Source organism: Ruditapes philippinarum, unplaced genomic scaffold, assembly GCF_026571515.1.
Source record: "Ruditapes philippinarum isolate M1 unplaced genomic scaffold, ASM2657151v2 ctg304_1_1_1_1, whole genome shotgun sequence".
Lineage (NCBI taxonomy): Eukaryota > Metazoa > Mollusca > Bivalvia > Venerida > Veneridae > Ruditapes > Ruditapes philippinarum.
The window spans coordinates 108,893-131,507 of NW_026860870.1; the positions used below are offsets into that span (position 1 = coordinate 108,893).

At 34.6% G+C, this 22,615-nt stretch overlaps 2 protein-coding genes across 2 annotated transcripts in view; one reads left to right on the forward strand and one right to left on the reverse strand.

Moving 5' to 3' along the window:
• The window catches only part of LOC132713660 (integrin alpha-4-like), a 100,224-nt gene that overhangs the window by 11,576 nt on the left and 66,033 nt on the right, over window positions 1-22,615 (forward strand). The window contains exons 3-5 of the mRNA XM_060696309.1: window positions 12,828-12,934; window positions 14,281-14,402; window positions 18,742-18,841. Coding sequence (XP_060552292.1) covers window positions 12,828-12,934; window positions 14,281-14,402; window positions 18,742-18,841 — 329 coding nt within the window. The remainder of the gene's footprint in view (window positions 1-12,827; window positions 12,935-14,280; window positions 14,403-18,741; window positions 18,842-22,615) is intronic.
• LOC132713659 (uncharacterized) lies at window positions 7,688-11,240 on the reverse strand. The gene is made up of 2 exons (XM_060696308.1): window positions 10,572-11,240; window positions 7,688-8,307 (listed from the first exon to the last, which is right to left on the reverse strand). The coding sequence occupies exons 1-2, from the start codon at window positions 10,740-10,742 to the stop codon at window positions 7,711-7,713; spliced, it is 768 nt and encodes a 255-aa protein (XP_060552291.1). The 5' UTR covers window positions 10,743-11,240; the 3' UTR covers window positions 7,688-7,710.

Consider the following 22,615-nt stretch of genomic DNA (forward strand, 5'->3'; position numbering starts at 1 on the left):
ATATTCAAATTTGGTCATGGTCCGATGATTTTTGGCAGAGTAATACCCCTTTCACTTTGAAAATAATATGAAATTTTCAGTTTCCGTTTATTATCTCCCCAACGGTGTTACACATTCAACTCAAATTTGACATCTGGATACTTCAAAGAAATAGGCAGGTTAAGTTTGAATTTTGTCATGGTTTAATGATTTTTGGCAGAGTTATGCCCCTTTAACTTTGAAAAAAAAAGGAAATTTTCAGTTCCCATTCATTATCTCCCCGACAGTTGTACATATTCAACTCAAATTTAAGATATCGATATGTCATAACAAGGCACTGGGCCAATTTCGAATTTGGTCATGGTTTTATGATAGCTGACACAGTTATCCCTCTTGAACTTTGAATGAAATCATAAATTTTTAGTTTCCGTTCATGATCTCCCCAATGGTTGTACACATTCAACTCAAATTTGACATATAGATAAATCTTAGTAATAAGCAATTTAAGTTTGAATTTGGTCGTGGTTCAATGATTTTCGACAAAGATATCTCTCTTGAATGTTTAAAAATTTTGAATTTTCAGTTTCAGCACTCATACTTTTTTTGAAATGTATGTAGCCATTCTTTTGGCTACAAATATGCAATATGTAATTTACAAAAGGTTAACACTGAATAGTTTCAGTGCCTTGAACCTTGTATAAAAATTGTTTGTGTTAACATTGAATAGTTGTAAGGGCTTTGAACTTCAAATGAAAAAAGTAGTTTGTGCAAACAAATTTGGAACTAAATATTATAACATCTGAATTTTTGGCTGCATGCGGGGGCATCCATGGCGTGACGACACATTTCTAGTTTTTCATTCTGACGCTTCGAAATTTGAGAAATTAGCATCCTAGCAGTCTGGCAGCCTAAAGAAAATAAGAGTAGTACAAACACGAAACCGTCGGAAATGCATCTGTGGTGAATACTGTTACCATGCCATGCTTATTTTTCGATATCGTGATATTCTTTTTCTGCTAAAATGTTGAACTTTGTTTTTTTGTTTTCATTCTGTCGCTTTGAAATTTGTGTTAGCAGTCCAACAGCCTAGTAGCCTAAAAACTAAGGATAGTACAAACATGAAATCCGTCCCAATGAATCGGTAGCACTTTCTTAGATCACTCGACGCCTTTTTTCAATATCATAATATTTACATTTTAAGATGTTGAACCTTTAAGTTTGGGGCGTCCGTGGCCGAGTGGTTAAGGTCGTTGACTTCAAACCACTTGCCCCTCACCGCTGTGGGTTCGAATCCCGACAGGGACTTTGGATTCTTTCATGTGAGGAAGCTATCCAGCTAGCTTACGGAACGTCGGTGGTTCTACTCAGGTGCCCGTTCGTGCCTGAAATAATGCACGGAAGGGCACCTGAGGTCTTCCTCCACCAGTAAAGCTGGAACGTCGCGATATGATCTATACTGTGTCGATGTGACGTAAAACCCAAAACAAACAAACAAAAACCTTTAAGTTTTTGTATTTGTTTTCTTCCTAACGGATTTTTGAAATTTGTGACATAGCAGCATAGCAGCCTGGAACCCTTAAGAAAACTAAGAACAGTACAAACATCGAAACCATTTGAAATGCATCTGTAGTGCTTACTTGTACCATTCTTTGTTTTTTTTTCAATATCGTGATTTTTTGGCTGTTGAACTTTTTTAATTTCAATCTGTTGCTTCGTAATTTGTGAAGTTAGCTAGCAGCCCAACAGCCTATAGATATAGCAGCCTGGCAGCCTAAAGAAAACCAAGGGTAGTACAAAAATGAAATTCGTTTCAAATGAATCGGTAGCACCTTCTTAGATCATTCAACACCTTTTTTCAATATCATGATCTTTACTTTTTAAGATGTTGAACTTTTAAGTGCTTTTTTTCTGAAGGATCTTCGAAATTTGTGACGTTGGAAGCATAGAAGCCTGACAGCCTTTAGAAAACTAACACTAATATAAACATGAACATTGACGGAAATGCATCTGTTGCACTTACTTAGACAATTCCACGCATTTTCAAGTATCGTGATCTTTATTTCTTTAAGATGTTGAACTTAATTAAGGATATGTTTTTCATTTATGTTCATGTCTGAACTTTTCTGGGAAATATAGAAACAGAGACATAGATAACAAGTCTAGTTTTCATGACAAATATGCTAACAGTATTATATCGTTTGATCATTTGACATAAACATTTCATTTTTTCAAGTTAAAGCATCCCAGACAAAAATCCTGTACGATGTTTGTTTACACCACGTTTTTGTAATACTTCAAATCAGTGCCGATTTGGAAATAAAAACTGAAATTTGCAAAAGCAGAAATACAAATAATATCTTCCCACGGTAATATCTTCCTTAAATGCGCACCTGCTTTGGGATGTTTCGGTTCAGATTTATTTGCCGCAAACGAATTGAAAACAATCATCCGTGACACGATTGCCATAATAAGTTAGACGACACACAAAAAAAAACACAACAAAAAACAGCGTAATTTACTTTCAAATAGAATTTCACTTGTCTAATTGTTAACTACGCCTGTCTTCGTGGATCTAAAGATGTTTTTAATATATGAATATGTGTGTCCTTTACTCTGGCTCCTGTTTAGAATAAACATCTGTTATTAAGATTTAAACAGCAGCGTGTTAAAGATTAAATTTTATTACCACCTGTATTACATAATATTACACAATGTGTATTGTACACTTCCTTTTGGATTGCCCAGGCGGTAAGTGTCAAACAGATTGACACGCGACGCATTTGTTTGTTTCCAGCTATAATATCATTCAACCGGAACGTTTCAGTACCATGACATAGTTAATCACGTACAATTATGAAAATCGCAAATATATACCGATCTCATCAAGTTTTTATTTTTTATTTTGAGAAGTGACAATTAGTGTTAACAGGTGTTACGAGAAACATGATAAAATGTGTGTTTTTTTTACTTTCCTTAAAGATTTTGAAAAAAAAACTATTTAAAATATATTCATGTATATTACTTGAAAAATATCTGCTTTGCATCACAGTCAAATAAAGGATAAAATCAGGTAAACTGATCACTAAAAATGCATTATCACCGTGTCTGTTCTGACTTTTTTCATAATGATAGCTAACTCGATTTCATATTATAAAATTTCTTTTATCTTTTTATGAACTATTTCAAAAACAATTTAGTTGACTCTCATTTGAATAATAGATATAATTCCACATTTTCTTAAAAAAAATCTCAATGTCAGGTCCGTGACCGTAGGGAAAATTCTTTAACAATTTCCTTTTCCATGCCTTTGTAACGCAATCTTGGTCACAAAGCTATAAAGGAAACTGTTCTATTTTTGTTAAAAGCTAATTTATATTATTTTTTACCTTTTACCTTAAACTTACTCGGAATTGTCTATGAACTTCTTCTATATTTTATATTATTCTATGCGCTTTTTGCCCTACACAGATTGCGCATGCGCGGGAAAATACTTCTTCCGATCGATTTTTCATAGCAACGGACCGCGTCGTAAAAAGGTCTATATGTGTGTACATTAAATGTACTCATTAGAATATATGCATTCATTTCTTACTGAAAAATTTGACTTAGACTTTATAGAAGATAAATTTCAAATTACCTTCCTTTCTTTACATGAAATGTTAAATTCTGTAATATTTTTTATTAATAATGCTTTGTGGAACTTACAATATTGATAAATCTTAATTTGAGCGTCAAACTTATTATATAAAACCATAAAAAATTGTGTTACTGGATTTTTAAAGCTATTTATTACTTTTCACCTTCGCATATCTATCACCAAAAACATTATTTTCTAAACGGTCAACAAACGCCATTAAAAAAGGCTTATTTGCCCAACGTTGAATGATGCGCTTGCACGAAGTATTATTTGCTAGTCTGTAAAAAGTTTTTTGAAATAAATGATCATCATGATGTTAAAAAAAGCTTAAATTTTAGAAAACGATGATTTTGACCATTCGTTTTAAATCTCGTAATAAACATATTCTAAACATATGTTGATAATATACAAAAAGATAAAGATCACTATATTGACAAGAGGCGTGGAGTGCTACTGAATCATTTCTGATGGTTTTCATGTTCGTTATATTTTTAGTTTTCTTAAGGCTGCCAGGCTGCTAGACTGCTAACTTCAATAATAATAAAAAATAAATAAAAAAATAAATAAATAACTAAATAAATAAAATTCAACATCTTAAAAAATAAAGATCATGATATTGAAAAGAAGCGTGAAATGGTCTGAGGAAGTGCTACCGATTCAATTCCGACGGTTTTCATGTTTGTACTATCATTAGTTTTTTAAGGCTGCCAGGCTACTAGACTGCTTACTTTTCAAATAAATCACAATATTGAAAAGAGGCGTGGAATGGAAGGTGGTTACTTACGCATTTCCGAACGTTTTCATATTTGTAATATTCTAACTTTTCTTAAATTTTAAAGTTCATCATCCTAATACATAAAGATTATGATAAAAAGCTTGGAATAGCCTTGGTACGCGCTACCGATTCATTTTCAACGGTTTCCATATTTGTACTATTCTTAGTATTCTTTATCCTGCCATGGATGCTAGGATGCTTATTACACAAATTTCGAAGCGTCAGAATGAAAAAAATTAAACATCTTTACAAACTAGAACTGCCACTGTTATGGCGTGAATACTTCTGCATACCACTTTGTCAGAATCAACAGTTGTCATTCAGAGCTCAAGGACAACCCCCAGCCAAATATAAGGGTAGTAAGCCAGTGCCTTGGTAAGTTATGTATTCTACATGTTTTTTTGTGGTTAAGGTCACAGTGACCTTTACCTTTGACCTACTGACCTCAAATCTGAAACTGCCACTGTATGACTTGAATACCCCCATTCATGCGGCTTTGCCTGTGGGTGTTTTATGATGAATATATGAGAACATAATTATATGCAAATATGAAAATGTCAAAATCTATACACTGTGGACAGCATTCTTAGAGCAGATAAGCTTATTGCGGTAAAAGCCTCTGCAACTTTGACCTTTGACACATTCACCTCAAAATCAATAGGGGTCATCTGATAGTCATAACCAACCTCAATACTAAGTATGAAGACTGTTAACCAAAGCATTCTTGAGCAATTGAACAGACAAGCTTTTTTAACTAAAGGCCCCTGTGACTTTGACCTTTGACCCACTGACTTCTAAATCAATAGGGGTCACTTAATGGTCATGCTCAACCTCCATGCCAAATATAAAGACTCTGGGTCAAATGACTATTAAGTTATTGGACGGATAAATCTTTAAAGTCAAAACCCTTTTGTCCTTGACCTTTGACCAAGTGACCTCAAAACAAATAGAGGTCATCTACTTGTCATTACCAACCTCAATACCAAATATGAAGACTATTGACTAAAGCATTCTTAAGCAATTGAGCGAAAATGCTTTTGAACTTAAGGCCCCAGTGACCTTGACCTTTAACCCAGTGACCTCAAACGCAACATTGGTCCCCAAATGGTCATGAGCAACCTCCATGCTAAATATGAAGACTATGGGTCAAATGATTCTTTCGTTATTAGACGGACAAGCTTTTTGAAGTCACGGCCCCTGTGACCTTGACCTTTGACCCAGTGATTTCAAAATTAACAATGGTCATCTACTAATCATGACTAAAATCAATGCAAAATATAATGACTGTGGGTCAAAGGTATCTAAAGTTACTGGGCGGACAATCTTTTTTAGTCAAGGCCCCTTTGACCTTGACTTTCGACCTGGTGACTTCAAAATCAATAGGGGTCATCTACTAATCATAAGTAACCTCCATGCCAAATATAAAGACTGTGGGTCAAAGGATTCTTAAGTTATAAGGCTGACAAGCTTTTTTAGTCAAGACCCCTGTGACCTTGACCTTTGACCTGGTGACCTCAAAATCAATAGGGGTCATCTTCTGATCATGTCTAACCTCCATGCCAAATATGAAGACTGTGGGTCAAAGGAATCTTAAGTTATTGGGTGGACAAGCTTTTTAAAGTCAATACCACTGTGACCTTGACATTAGAGCTGGTTCCCCTAAAAGCAATAGGGATCATCTACTAATCATGACTAACCTCCATGCAAAGTATGAAGACTGTGGGTCAAAAGATTTTTAAAGTATTGGGGGACAAGCTTTTTTAAGTCAAGGCCCCTGTGACCTTGACCTTTGACCTGGTGACCTCAAAATCAATAGGGGTCATCTACTAATCATGACTAACCGCCATGCTAAATATGAAGACTGTTAGTCAAAGGAATCTTAAGTTATTGGGCGGTCAAGGAAAAACCGACGGACGCCGGACGGCTGGACAGCCCGGCGGCCGGACGGACAACCTGATTTTAGTATACCCCTTACGACTTTGTTGTGCGGGGGTATAAAAAATAAAGATCCCGATATTGAAAACCGGCGTGGTATGATCTAAGTTAGTGTTACGATTCATTTCCGGCGGTTTTTATGTTTGTACTATCCTTAGTTTTTTTAGACTACTAGGCTGCTAACTTCACATATTTCAAAGCGTCAGAATGACAAAAAATAAAGGTCAATATCTTAGAATATAAAAGTCACGATATTGAAAAAACGCGTGGAATGATCTTGGTAAAAGCTACCGATTCATTTACGATGGTTTTCATGTTTGCATTATTATCAAAGTTTTTCTTTGGACTGCCAGGCTGCTAACTTCACAATTTCGGAGCGTCATAATAAAAAAGTACAACATTTTGAAAAATAAAGATCACGATATTGGGGAAAAACACGCTGAATGGTATAAGTATGTGCCAAAGATGCATTTCCAATAGTAATCATGTTTGTATTATTCTTAGTTTTCTTTAAGATGATAGGTTGCTAGGCTGCCAGGCTGGTAGGTTGCTAGGCTGTTAGGATTCCAACTTAACAAATCTTGAAGATCCGCCAGAAAAGGGTTAAACATAAAAAATGAAGATCATGATAATGTCAAAGCCATCAAATGGTCTGTGTAAGTGATATCGATTCATTTCCGACGGTTTTCATGTACTTTCTTTAGACTTCTAGGCTGCTAACTTCACAAAGTTTCAAGCGTCAGGTTGACAAAAATATTTATCATTTTGTATTCAAATTGTAATTTTTTGAGTAAATCATACTTACCTGATAAATATACTATAGAATCATTCCCGGAATGACGGAAACTCGCTATACGGTACGTTCCGTACGGAATTTATTCTAACCGGAAACTAAAAACCACGTGAGTTTAGCAAAACATTTGCATTTCACTTTTAGGCGCCACAACTAGGCGTACCTAATTTTACAATAAAGAGGGGAGGAGGGAGGATTGTTATATTTATCAGGTAAGTATAATTTAATTTGAATACAGCTTGAAATTTTTTTTATCATAAATTAGCCACTTACCTGATAAATATACTATAGAATCTGTCTGATTCCCCAAGCAGTGTCTGCACTGGAGGTGGGTCTTTACTATGTTGAACTTTTTTTATAATTATGTTTTTCAACAAAGACTTTACAAAATCTCTAATCTGTTTAAACCCATATAAAACAGTTCTTTTAAACCCATATAAAACAGTTCTTTTTACAAATGTACATTTACTATTCTGTAATTCACTAAACTGTGATATCCAATTATTGTCCAATTCCTATGTACACATTCTATATACATGATAAAATAATGAAACTTTCATTAAAGTATATACACCAACTCGCCGTTTTTTTTTAACATTTTAAACAGTCCAACGAGACTTCTTTCAGATAAAACTTTATGAACGTTGAAGCACGAGACCAATCTGCACTGTTCAATACGTCCACCAACTTTGCCCCTTTAAACAAAGCCCATGAAGGTCCAATTGACCTAGTTGAATGTCCCCGCACTTTTGGTTCTAGTAATTCTTTAGATTTATAAGCTTTCTTGATAACACTCACTATCCAATTTGAAATAGTCTGTGCAGACACAGGTTTATGTGGCTTGATTGTCGTCAAGAATAAACTCAACTCATTTGTTTCCTTACGTAAATCATCTGTGCGTTTCAAATACCAATACAAAGCTCTCTTAGGATCTAAATATTTATTGTCCTTAAACGTTGGAATGAAAATATTCTTACTTTGATGACCCTGTCTATCTTGCTTAGAAAGACCATGTCTATAAAAAGTGACACCTTTTTCCTGAATATTGACAGATCCTTCACCTATGCGCATAGCTTGAAGATCACTGCATCTTTTGAAAGTTGTGATAGCAATTAAAAATACTGTCTTCCATGTCAAATATTTCAACTTGGCTAACTTCATGGGTTCAAATGGGGGCTGTTTCAGCATCTGCAAAACAATAGGTAAATTCCATTCAGGTATCAATTTACGTTCAGGAGGTCTACTATTAAAAACTCCTTTCAACATTCTTATGACATGAGGATGTTTTCCAATAGGAAATTTGTCAATTGTTGGCAAGACTGCAGATAACATTGACCTATAGCCTGAAATTGTTGTGTATTTCAAACCATTATCAAATAAATCAGCTAAAAAATTTGCACAGTCCGTCAAAGATGCCTTATAGGGATCAATTTGTTTTGTATTGCACCAGCTACTGAATTTTTTAAATTTACAGGTGTAATCTTTTCGTGTACCATGCCTCCATGATGCCGTGAGCAATTTTCTAGTGCTGCTTGAAAAACCTTTCTCTTTGAATTGTTTGTTGATAGTCTCCATGCAGTTAGATTCAGAAACTGTGGATTTGTATGATTCACTCTGTTCTGACAAAGTAAATCTACTTGATTTGGTAACTGAATCGGACATGCAATCAACATACTCAACAACGTCGGGTACCAATGCTGCCGTGGCCACATTGGTGCTATCAGAATCATTTCGCACTGAAAATTGTTCATATGACTCAGAACTTTTGGTATCATGCAAAATGGAGGATACGCATACACAAACATGTTCTCCCAACTGATTGATAGAGCATCTTGAGCAAACGCTTTCGGATGATTTTTCCATGAGCAAAATACCAGACATTGACGATTCTGTACTGTGGCAAACAAGTCTATCATTGGTTGACCCCATACCTGAAAAATCTTTTGAACTATCAATGGATTCAGGGACCATTCGGATGATTGAATTGCTCTCCTGCTTAGAGAGTCTGCTAGATAGTTCAACTCCCCCTTCAAATGAGCTGCTCTGAGAATTATTTGACTTTGAATAGCTAATAACCAAATTTTTCTTGTTAAATTGCATAATTTTTCCGACTTCGTCCCCCCTTGCTTGTTCAGATAATGAATTACTGTCATATTGTCTGATCTGATCAAAATTTGTTTGCTCTTCAATTCTGGGAGAAAATGTTTTAATGCAAGGTATACTGCTTCCAACTCTAGGAAGTTTATGTGCTCTAAGCTCATCGTCTTCGACCAAGTTCCCTGTACTACCTGATTGCCTAAATGAGCACCCCACCCCGTCATCGACGAGTCTGTGGTTAGTTCCATGTCGGATTTGAATGTCTGCAAGACCCTGCCCATTAGAAAATTTTTCTGAAGTAACCACCATTTCAGATGGTATTTTAGCTGTGGAGTACAAGGGACTTGGACATCCAAAGCCATAGATACAGGTCTCCAGTGTTTTAATACATGTAATTGGATAGGTCTTGAGAATAGACGAGCATTTGGAACTAGTTCTATCACTGACGCTAATATCCCTAGTATAACTAAGTATTGCCTGGCTGTATTTTGACCCCGAAACAGAGTTTGTATTGCCAACTGTAATTTTTGAAACCTTTCTAGAGTTGGAAACACCATACCCTTTATAAGATTGAAAAACGCCCCTATATATGTTATTTCCTGAGTTGGAATTAAGTGTGACTTTGTTACATTCACTATGAACCCAAGTTCTACTAGGAGACTGAGCGTGAATTCTCGATCTTTTAATATTGCTGCTAATTTTTGGTTCAGAAACAACCAATCGTCCAGATATACTGCTAGACGAATGGCTTTTGATCTCAGATATTCTGCTATTACCGCTATTACTTTTGTAAATACCCTGGGGGACACAGTTGGGCCAAAACATAGAGCTTTGAACTGGTAAACTTGACCTTTTATGCAAAATCTGAGAAATTTTCGATGTTTCTTGAATATCGGAATGTGAAAGTAAGCATCTTTCAGATCTAGAGTGAATGCCCAGTCTCCTTTTTGAACAAGATTTAGCACTTTTGACAGAGTGTCCATTTTGAAATGTTGCTTCTTGAGATATCTGTTCAGGGGTTTTAGATTGATTACAGGACGCAAATCTCCTGTCTTTTTTGTTACTAAAAATAGCGTACTGTAAAAACCTTTTTTCCAAAAACTCTTTGGAACAGTTTCGATTGCATTTTTCTTTAATAATGAAGAAACTTCTTTTTCTAAAATTTCCATTTGTTTTGAATTTACAAAAGTTTCTTTTATTCCTAAAAAGGGTGGAATTTGATCGAATTCGAGTTTGTAACCGTTCTCGATCACAGATAAAACCCATTTGTCTTTTGTTATTTCTTTCCATTTGTCTAGGAAATGAGTTAATCTCCCCCCTACAGGTATCTCTGGACGCAACATTAACACACTTACCGAGTCATTGTTTTCCGGATTTAGTGTGAACACCTCTTCCTCTGCCTGCTGACTTGTAAGGCTGTTTAGACGTGTATGATTTAGTCTCGAATGATCTAGAGCCACTTCCTTCTGGTTTGTTTCGATCATTAATCTTTGGGATACGAAAATTATCCCTGGATTTTTGTCCATTATATCCAGATGCAGGTTTATCACACATCATTTTAGCAGGAGTAGTGGAGGAATCACCCTGTGATGAAGCACTTTTACGTTTTAAAAACTTCCTTGATTTGGATTCTGGAAGAAGTTCATCTAAAGTTTTCTTGACTTCTTTCCTTTCTCTCAAAATATCATCAAGACCATGACCTAAAACTCCTTCACCTGTTAATGGCATACTGGAAATGTCAGTAGAGGAATCAAGCTTAAACAAACCTGTGCCGTGCATTGTCACTTGTCTACGTATAATATGAAAAAATGCCCCAACACATGCTAATTGATCCAAACTTTTGGTACAAAGAGAAAAATATCTCTTACTTTCTTTTCAATTTGACTGATATCTTCAGTTTCTAACATGTTTAGTAACATTCCCAATGCTTGATGCATATACAAGTTCAACATAATACCCTTATTGACTGCCCGATGATAACAAAATGCTGTCTTCTCCACCATTTTGTCTGGTTGAGAAAATAAAGCACGACCCCTCTTAGCAAAAGATCCACATCTTTGAACCATGTTGACGTTTTAAACATTCATCAACAATATCATCTAAAGGAGGAACTTTCAAAAAATCCTTATTTTCAGGTAATGAAGGAAACATACCTTTGTAATCTTCAGCATATGCTGTCACATCATTTGGCTTTTTGGCTCGATAACTTTGTGACAAAATTTCCTTCTGAGAATCTTCAATTTCAATGCCCAGTTTTTCTTCTGTTTTTTTTAACAAAGCATCATCTTGAAAAATTTCATGCAAACAATGGCGTTTCTTTTCAGATAAATTAGTTCGTTTACAGGAAACACTATTGTCAAATTCATTTTCCGAATTTTCTACGTCGGAAAATTGTTGTTCTTCTTCTCTAGGACAAATAGACAATTCATCATCATTTCTGTCATTTTGTGAGCCATTTGCACTGCTCTTATTTGAAACATGACTGTGTCAATTTTTCATTTAAAAGATTGAACATACGATCGAATTTTTCTGTTAATTCAATTTTTCCAAGTCACCAATAGGTGACCGTCGTTGCTTCGTGTTTTTCGTTTGAATTTGAGAAGCGGATGTTTCTGCACCCGATAATTCTCCATCTTCTAGCTCCGAAGGGTGAACAGCATAATTATAAATGTAACTATAAAAAGCGAGCAAAAACAACCCGTCCGCCTAGTGTGGCGCCGAGAAAAAAAGTGAAATGCAAATGTTTTTCTAAACTCACGTGGTTTTTAGTTTCCGGTTAGGATAAATTCCGTACGGAACGTACCAAACCGGATACAGCGGGAATGATTTCTAGAATATTTATCAGGTTAGTGGCTAATTTATGATAAAAAAATAAAGTTCAACATAAAAAAAATCACGATATTGAATATAGACGGGTACTTTTCTTTAGGCTGCTAGGCTGCCAACTTCAGATTGCTAGGCTGCAAGCCTGCTAAATTCAGGAAAATATAATTCAACGCATTTTAGGTTTTTTTCTTCTGTTTTTACTTATATGATATAAAACCGTATTTTTCAGAATCAAAGTATACTTGAACATTTTAAGTCAATAATTGTCACGTTGATATTTATCTCAACAATGTCACGCTGAGAATAAAAAATGCGTTTCCGATTCCGATTCCGGTTTTCCCAAATCAGTTGCATAATTGTGCCCCCGCTTTAGTGGGGTGGGGCATTTAGATTTACCCTTGTCCATCCATCCGTCCTTCCGTCCGTTCTCATTTTGTGTCACATGTAGCTCAAAAAGTATTTAAACTAGAGTCATGAAACTTTACAGAAATGTTGATCAGCATGTATAGGTGTGCACTTGGGTATTTTCGTGTGGATATATTTAGTATTTTTAGAGGTATTGCCCTTGAATAGACCTATGAAAATACTGACGGTACGAACAGGGTTACCATTAAGCATGTTTATCAAATGCAATTATTAAATCTCGTCGAATATAAATAAGCCGAAATGATATGTTTAATTTTTGAAAATCTAATGAAGTAAAAAAAAATGTGCAAGGTGGTGTTATTCAAAACTTACTACGTGTTTTGTTTTGTTTTTGTTTTGTTTTTTCTTTTCATTTGTAGCAAAATTAAAGAAAAACGAAACTGACTGTGCATTTGAAAGCAGACTTGGAGCGACAATTGAAGTAAACCGAAATTATTTTAAGAACACTGGAGCTGATATGGTTACTGTAAGTGTTTTCAATTGCTGTATGTCAATAAGTTTTCCAAACACTTGAAAATTGCAATATTTTAGAATCCTTGCAAAGGATGTGTGTTAAAGTGTTAAAGTTAAATGCAAACAAATCATAAGAGTCCGTTGAGACAAATGTGCTTATGTGTTTGCACATTCATCGCAAATTAGAAACGTGAGGGATGTGTTCAACAAACTATAGGCGGGGACGGGGTGTTGGAAAGGTCTCAAGAAGAGACAGATAAACATTTAATTGGAGATGGCACGTTCATAATTCTTATTCTTAATTATACATTCATTGAGTCTTTTTATTATGATCCCTCTTGAAACCAAGCTTTGGCCGTCAGAAATGTTCTATACGCATAAAATACTGATCACTTTAATGATTTTTATACGTGTTCTAAAGGGATGCCGGCCATTCGGAAAAGATTCCTACGGGAATAACAGAACAAAACATATGCACCTTTTATTGTCTTTTGTTTGTTTGTTTGTTTCATTTTAAGCCTTTTCCCAACAGTATTTCACTCATATAGGCGGGTAGATCCTAACCATGGTTCCTGGAGAGTTACATCAGTACCAGACTACCTTCCTCCGTGCTGAACTACCAAAGCATCTCCCGGGGATCGAACCCAAGCCGGAGAGGTAACTGGATGCTAAGTCATCGACTCTAACCCTTAATCTGTGTTTGAGGGATATTGATTAAATACGAATAGACTACGTTATGAGCAAATACATCTTTGGGTCTTACGTTGGTTAAATATGGGGTCAACAAAGATTTGAAACGTAATGCTTATCCATGCCAAAATACCACCAGTAAGATAAAAATGACTTACAGCGTCAGTTGAATGCATTGATATTGAGAAATGTGAAATATGCGCTTGTATACAAAATAAAGTAGAGATGACAAATATGATTCGATATCTTTTGAAAACCTCAACACGAACATATACGTCACAGCAAATGTGAAAATGTTAATATTTGTGCTGTGTGCAACATACGTGATAACATAACATATCTCATGTGTGACTGTATGGACGTGTGACATAGTAATCCGTGATGTATATGCTCTCCAAAGCCAGTCTTGATATCATTTCAAATTAATTATCCGTATTAATCACATTGTAAATGCGGAGATAAGTTTAGTTTAAACATATTTATTTTAGCTCGATTGCGAACAAGTCCTTGCAACTTATATTAATCACTTTCGAGTTCGCTTCCTGGAACCAACCAGCACTGGTATCATATTAAGAAACATTGTCGTGGCCAAGTAAGGCTTAGTTGAAAGGCAGTCACCTTAACAGCTTCGAAAAAGATTAAACGTACTTACAAAACCCATCTTTTCAGGTTTGTGCCCCTGGTTGGAAAAACGTTTACCCCGAGAGAGCCCCTGATAAATACCAGAATTATATGCCTGGTATGTGCTTAAGAATGAGAGATGAACTTAAAGTGCAGCCATGTGGTACAAGGTAAGCACAATTTTATCCTAAATAAAAAACTAAAATAGAGAGAAATTTGAATCCTTAAAGAAAGCCCAATGGGCAAAATTGAAATGTTGGAGGCTCGGTTTGATTGAGCCTGTTCATAGACGGAACAGGTAAGTGAAACTGATTATCCTGAGATTATCTCCTGTTGCTTGTTGTTGCAGATTAAAGGTAGAGATACATGTATCAATAAAGCAAGTATATGTATGTATGTATTGCCCGGTCAAACGGGATTGTGTTTGCAGTAAAGTTTATTTACAACAATTTTTCTTTTACTTTGTGAGATACAGTACTATTTTTCAATAATAATAATAATAATAATAATAATAATAATAATAATAATAATAATAATAATAATAATAATTGATGATAATAGTAGTAATAATCAAAGTGATAAATACAAAGTGATAATAATCAAAGGTAAATAAATAAATATATCCAAATAATAATAATAAATAAATAAATGATTAATATCAAGAGCGGTCAGTGATTAGATGTGTAGCCTCATGGTCGCCGTAACTCAGCAAAAAGTCATTCAACCTAACAAAAACCTATGTAATAAGCACAAGAACTTGAGTAACAGATCAGTCCTATAAAGTTTTATTGAAATTACAGTAGTAGTATAAGAGGAGTAGTCCGGACAAATTATAAAAATGAAAGGTCTTTAAAAGGACTATAACTCATAAATCATTGAACCGGAAAATGCCGAAGATATGCACAACTAGATTTGGTATTTATCATTCCTGTAAAGTAGTTTTTGAGGAGTAGTTCGGACACTTTTTGTGAGGAACGGACGACAGAGAATGATCCTTATATGTCGCTATCACTTTTACTCCGTAGAGGCGACTCAATAATAATAATAATAATAATAATAATAATAATAATAATAATAATAATAATAATAATAATAATAATAAGCGTAAAGCAAATACCATGATCTTCCTATATAAAAACATTTCAAATTTTAAAATTGACACCAATTATATTTCTCAAGTTATGGCCTGAACAAAGTTTAAAGTTTAAGAGGCAATACCTCCAAATAATTTTAGAAGGGCGGGTTGCGGTCCTTATGCACTGAAATTCTACTTATTCAGATCTATGTAATAGAAAGAGCACCGAAACACGAGGCTATCTGATTTGTACGAGGGGGCGTAGCCCCCGAGTATAAATCAGATTGCCGAGTGTTTTGGTGTTCTTTCTCTTTTGTATCATAGTCAAACATGACAACACTTCCCTGTTGTCATAATATGAAACCCCAGAAAAAAATAACCAATGAACGAGCATTTGAATATGATAGTTCTGCCCCTTTCCCTTTCTCTGCCGTCACAATATGTAAACCCCGGCAAAAATGAACCAATCCACGGGCATTATCTGGAGTGCGGGTAACTGATACCCGCACTCAAGTTACCGCACTGTGCATGTATATGTATACGATTTAACTCTGACACTTTTTCAACAGAAAGGTACCCAAACTATGATACAACTACCTACATAGCATAAAGTTGATACCCTTTATAGTTCTCGTGTGTTGTCTCGAACAAAGTTCAAAGAGTAAAAAAAAACCACAAAAAACAAAGGGCAATAACTCCAAATTAGTGAAGAGAGCGTTACGGTTGTTCTGCACCGCACTTCTACAAAATATGAAGTTGATATCTGTTGTATATTCCGAGTTATGTCCCGGACAAAAAATCTGCAACGGACCGCGAAACCAACCGACCAAACAACCGCCCGACAGACCACCAGCTGATTTCAGTATACCCCAACAAATTTCGTTTGACGGGAGTATAGTAACGTTCAACTTGGTCTTTTGATAGTAAAATAATTGCATCTAAAGGGTAATTGACTAACTCAAAATTTGCTGGAACCCAAAGGGGTTAGTCTTATCATTATAGACCCAACTGGCATATCCATGATAGGTCAACTCCTGTAAATTGTGATAATGAAATCCCTTAAATATTGAAAAAATTTAATTCAGGGCAACCTATAAAAATACAAACAGGTTAAGGTTTGAAGACGTTGAAGTCCTGACATTCATACACCCCATTATTCACCACCCCCCATACACACACGTACATGCACACCAATCATCCAAAAAAAAAAAAAGAAAAAAAATGTTGTTGTTTTTTTGTCAAGCTGTTTTATAAAATCTAGCCTTCTATACATGTATAATGGTATTTAGTATATTAATGCATTTTGTTTATGCATGTTAGCTACGTGTCAATGACCAAACTATCCGAAATCCCACACCTCAGACCATATACTGGTCAGCCAATTGATCCCTAAGTCAGTAAGTGTACAAGAAAAGCATTATTGCAAAGCATCAAAGGGCGTCCAAGCAAGAAATGCAGCAAGTGAAGATGAACTAGTACACATATGATGACAAGATATTCTTATTAACTACCAGAAATGTATATCACTTATGAATGAGCGGACGAAAGACATTGTTCATTATGAACTTTGATTGGCATGCTAGAGATTAGAATATAACTTGTTATTTCTTTATGATCGTGGTTATTAATAGCAACGGATATACACGTATGCAATCATTTATAATCCATATGTGTAACGCATGATCAACACGTACCTTATTATTTTATCGCTATTAGCGAAGACCCCCTCTTAAGGTATCTGTTCACACTTTAAGTTAGTAAAAATATGACACTGGTTATATATTACCATGTTGATCATGTTGAGCATAATTGTTTATTATACAATAATTGTAATATCTATTAATTTTAATAAAAAAAATACAAATTTTATGAATATTGTTTTCTTTTCTTTTTTGTGTTTTATGTGCTATTTTAATTTTGAGTTTTTACTACTCTTTTTTTATTAAAATTGTAAAATAAATTTTAAGAATTCAATTGTCATATTGACCGACGATTATAAGTCAAAGCTTAACTGGAAAAAGTCAGTAAATTATGGTTTATCTTTTAATATATAATATTGTTTATTTTTAATCCATGTACATGTACATTTGTATTTTTCTTTATCATTTTTTAAATTATCAATCAATTGAATAATTCATAAAATCTAATTTGTAACTTTGAATAATTCCTCGGCATCTTTACTAAACACGGATAACAAATTAAATAAAATGTTTCAAAGTTGATAATGTCATTTTAATACCATAAAAATGTACCTTTTTCTCAATTATTGTACATATCACGGATTTATATTACATATAAATCAGTGTACATATTTATTGTTTTAATCACGAAAAAAATGATATAAAAATCTCAATTTTGCCAAAAATCGAGTTACGGGGTTGTAGAATTAACCCGACGACATATAGATAAAATGAAACATGCTATTGTTGTTGCTTTTTTTTCTAATTGTAACGATATCAAACATCTACTCCAAAACCGGGAGAGACCGGACAATAAACGTGTGGTACTATTCGCCGGTCACTAGTAAATCCCGGTCAAAATGGACCGGGCGAGACCGGTAATTACCGATAGGAGTGATAAATAGATATATCTATAAATAGATTTTTGGAATATTTAGGTCATCAACTGATCTTTCTAGGATACTTGTACAACAATAACATACCATGATAACCCGCTGTGTACTACAAAATGATAAATAAAAAACCCCGAAAAGCGCGATTTATTGACGGAAAAGGTTATTTCATTTGAAAATGTTTGCATTGCGAAATTCACCAGTTCGCTATTCATTGTAACATATCGCGACATTTCAATCTTAATTAATAATCAAGCACCCTCATACCAATCGGAATGATCGGCTTTTATTATGACCGACTAAAAGGCTCGAGAAGTTGCTGTCGCCCTTTCACAAAATCTGATTTCATTCCATAAGAGCGCCGCGCTTCGGCGCGGACGCCAATAAATTGTTTCTTTTGGTCAGATCAATAAAATGTTATTAAATCGAAGCAAAATGCCAAAGAAATAAAATGTAATAAGTTGTATCCGGTTTCACCGATAAGAAGTTGAAATATGCCAATTTTATGTCCATGTAAAGTCTATTATTTTACTGAGTTTATTTATTTCTTCCAATTGTTTAATTTACTTCTCACAATAACCCAAGGAAATTTCTGTACATACCGACCAGAATTTACCTGTAGTTTTTAATTCATAAAAATAGTTGGGCAGTTTTTAAAAAAAAATATTTTTTTTATTGAATTATTGATTATTTTGATTGACTGACTGATTGATTGATTGATCTTTCTAATAATTGTTTTATTAAAGACTCTAAAGCAATTATGCATTTTATCAAATGAAACTGACTTCCCCCTTAAATATTGCCGTTTTATACAGAGTATCATTTAAGATGTATTCAGTACATTTATATCTATTCTCTACAGGCTCTGCTGGCCGTTTTTTTCAAGCTCTAATACAACAACTTTTAGAGGGAGACCACAATATACCTACGCAGAAGGTGGAATGTCTGCCACATATACGAAGGTATTCGTATCGAGATTCATGTATGAAATTACTAATTTGTTAAATATTATGAGGTAAAAATATATTGATGAGTACAATACTGAATTCTTTTGAAAGAGTACACAACTATCGAAAACTATATTAGACCGAAGCTGTGTACGAGTCAAATAAAACAAGATATGTTTGTAAAACATGTATGCCCCTTATGGGCAGCCAATTAGTCATGTGATCAGGTTATTATGAATGACTTCTGACCCAGTGAACAAAAAATTAAAAAGGATTATCTTAAGCCACAAGGTAATAATTATTGTGACACCATAGGTTGTGTGCAGCAATTTAAGTTATTACAAATCTTACCAAATAAAATATGCATAAATCTTATGAATCATGTAGGCCTCATTAATGACAGCCAAGATGTAATATTACATAAGACCTTCCAATGTGTATACCAAAAGCATTTTTATTTTAATATAAAAATATCAACCAAGGCAACTTGACTTGTTGAGTTATTGGTCAGAAACCATCTTAAAGTACAAGGTCAATTTAACACTGACCCCTTGACCCCAAAATCAATAGGGGTCATCTCCTGGTAATGACGAATCATCATATAAAGTTTGAAGTTCCTAGGGCTAAGTGTTCTTTACTTATTGATCGGAAACCGTTTTTACTTACAAGGTCAATGTGACCTTGACCTTTGACCCCCCCAAAAAAACGGGGTCATATAATGGTCATGACCAATCATCATATAAATTTTGAAGTTCCTAAACCTAAGCGTTCTTTAGTTATTGATCGGAAACCGTTTTTACTTACAAGGTCAATGTGACCTTGACCTTTGACCCCAAAATCAATAGGGGTCATCTACTGGTCATGACCAATCATCATACCAAGTTTAAAGTTCCTAAGCCTAAGTGTTCTTTATTTATTGATCGGAAACCGTTTTTACTTACAAGGTCAATGTGACCTTGACCCCAAAATCAATAGGGGTCATCTAATGGTCATGACCAATCATCATATAAATTTTGAAGTTCCTAGACCTAAGCGTTCTTTAGTTATTGATCTGAAACCGTTTTTACCTACAAGGTCAATGTGACCTTGAACTTTGACCCATTGACCCCAAAATCAATAGGGGTCATTTACTGGTCATGACCAATCACCATACCAAGTTTGAAGTCCCTAGGCCTAAGGGTTCTTTAGTTATCACTCGGAAACCATTTGGTCTACGGAACGACGGACCGACGGACCAACGGACCGACGGACCGACAAATGCAAAGCAATATACCCCCTTTTCTTCGAAGTGGGGACATAATAAGAAAAGAACAGAACAAACAGTTTATTCAAGACTTGTACAATAAGTACACACTCATTAAACATATCCATAAATAAATAGTACATAAAATTAGATGTCACAATGGAAAATTAGCACATTATCACAAATTCATATTTTGAGAGGATGAACTGTATTTAATTATAAGTAATAGAAGATCTTTGAGAAAGTGCGAGTTTAATATAACTAGCAAGATTTTTCAAAATAATCTTATTTTTTGCATTTAACAACTCTACAAGTTTACTTACACTTGGAGTGATATAAAAGTAACTTTTAATATATGTTTTCTAATATCATTATAGCATATACATATAAGTATAAAATGATATTCATCTTCAAGGTCCTGTGTATTACAGTATGTACTATAACGTTCATTTCTTCATCGTCTGAGGATGTCGGGTTTTCTAAGGTTGAGGTTTCTTCAACCTCCGATACCTCCAGGAATTGAATGCCATTTTCCTCATGATTTAAACTGGAAGATGGAGACTGATGAGAAACTGTACTCCTTTTCCGGTTCTGGTGTAATCTGTTTACAGCCTGTTTGTTTGTATGTGTTATGTTGCCTCCCCTTGCTAGGTGGGCAGCTTGCTGTGATGAGCTTTGACTAGGAGATTTTCTACCCCTGTGTGGATTCTGATTGTTTTTGCTCTTTTTCCGACGAGTTAGCCCATTGTCTTCCAAATGAGACGTTGTCCGACTCTGTACATCATCTTTATTAGTGCAGCATGGCATATTAGAATGGCTCTCTGTGGCTGAACGTTTATTGCGTTTCATCTGAAAGAAAAAAGCCAGAGTAAACCAACGTTATTTTTCTGGTTATATCCTGTACAAATATCATTTCTCATCAGAAAAACAAAATAATAAATGTGGAACATCAGACATAGTCTGGATACAGTATAATACTGTGTCATCAGAAAAAATTCTGGAAACAATAGATAAACATTATAACATCAGAACATAGTCTGGAACATCAGAGCATAGTCTGGAGAAGCATTACTAAATGTTGTAACCCCAGAATAAAATCTGGAACATAAAAACATAGTCTGGAACCGTCAAAACAAAAACACTGTAACAACAGAACATAGTCTGGAACATCAGAACATAGTCTGGAGCATCAGAACATAGTCTGGAACATCAGAACGTAGTCTGGAACATCAGAACATAGTCTGGAAATTGATATATAAGCATGGTAACATCAGAACATAGTCTGGAACTAAACAGCCTAGACTGGAATATCGAACATGTTATTTCCGGAATTAATTGTCTGACCGTCCTTGTCGAGACGTGGTAATTGTTTAATAATTTACTAAATAAGACCATACAGACTGGTTAAGAAGTACTTCAGATGAAAACAAATCAGTAAGTCGAACTCAGATTTGGAAGGCCCTGAGTAAATATAATATAACGGATACAAGTATATTTCCTGAATATTGTACCAACGGGAGCGAAGTTAAGTTTAAATTAAAATGAAGATGTGGCTCATTCAAACAGGAAACAAAGGGATGTCCAAATAACTGGATCGATGCCGCCATATTGAATCAGGCACTGTTATATCACAAAGGATGGCGTCACTTGTTGTGCACAATGAAAATACAAACTCATTCAATTTCCTAAATTAAGAACATCCGTGTTGCAGCGATTTTACATGCAAAAGTTAAAGAAGGATGAATGTAACGTTTTACCGTTAAATTCCAGACAGAACAATGTATGAAAACTTGTAAAATTTAAAATTATAGCAGAGCAGATGTAGCGTGCTTTTCCCTTCTAAAAGTTTTTCCAGAAAGGCTGATGTCGTTAATTGATTGGTTGTTAGAGAGCACGTGATGTTAAGGGTGCTCTCAGATTGGCCAATGCCAAAAACATAAATTAACCTACATTAAGAGTCGGTTTGATTTACTATATTAACCTACATTAAGAGTCGGTTTGATTTACTGAATGTTCAACAATGACATAAAATATTTCATCTATCTATAAAATACATTTCTAACCATATCTACCTGTTTGTATACGTAAGGATTAAGAAGACATTCTTATTTTACAAATAAACAACCTTAGGTTACTAGGCAGTATATCTCATACAAAAAAGTATTCTTAAGGTTTGTATACAATGTTAAAACACCACTGTTCTCCTTATCAACATGCCAGCTTTGAATAAAAGTGTCTATCAGTCTCTGTTTAAACAAAGGTATAAAAGATTTACTGTTAACAATAGAAGGACCATCCCAAATACAGTTTAAACCATATTGATCTAATAATGTTTTTACCTTAGTTAACCAATTGATTTTAACGTTATTGCAATCACTGAGACAGGTATTATACACTCTTTAAGAATAATGTTATCTGTTTCAAGTAAGCAAAACCAATACTAATTATCTTAACGTATCTTCCAATATACAATAGGTAACGAGCCAATTCACCATAAACAGATGTATTCGAAGTTCTTATATTTGCATTTAATATTCTTTTAAAAA

Excerpts from the sequence above, each read along its gene's own strand:
- LOC132713659 (XM_060696308.1), bottom strand. The coding sequence starts at position 10,742 with ATGGACAAAAATCCAGGGATAATTTTCGTATCCCAAAGATTAATGATC. Across the intron at positions 8,308-10,571 it reads ATCCGGAAAACAATGACTCG|ATGCTGAAACAGCCCCCATT; the intron begins GTAAGTGTGTTA and ends ATTGTTTTGCAG.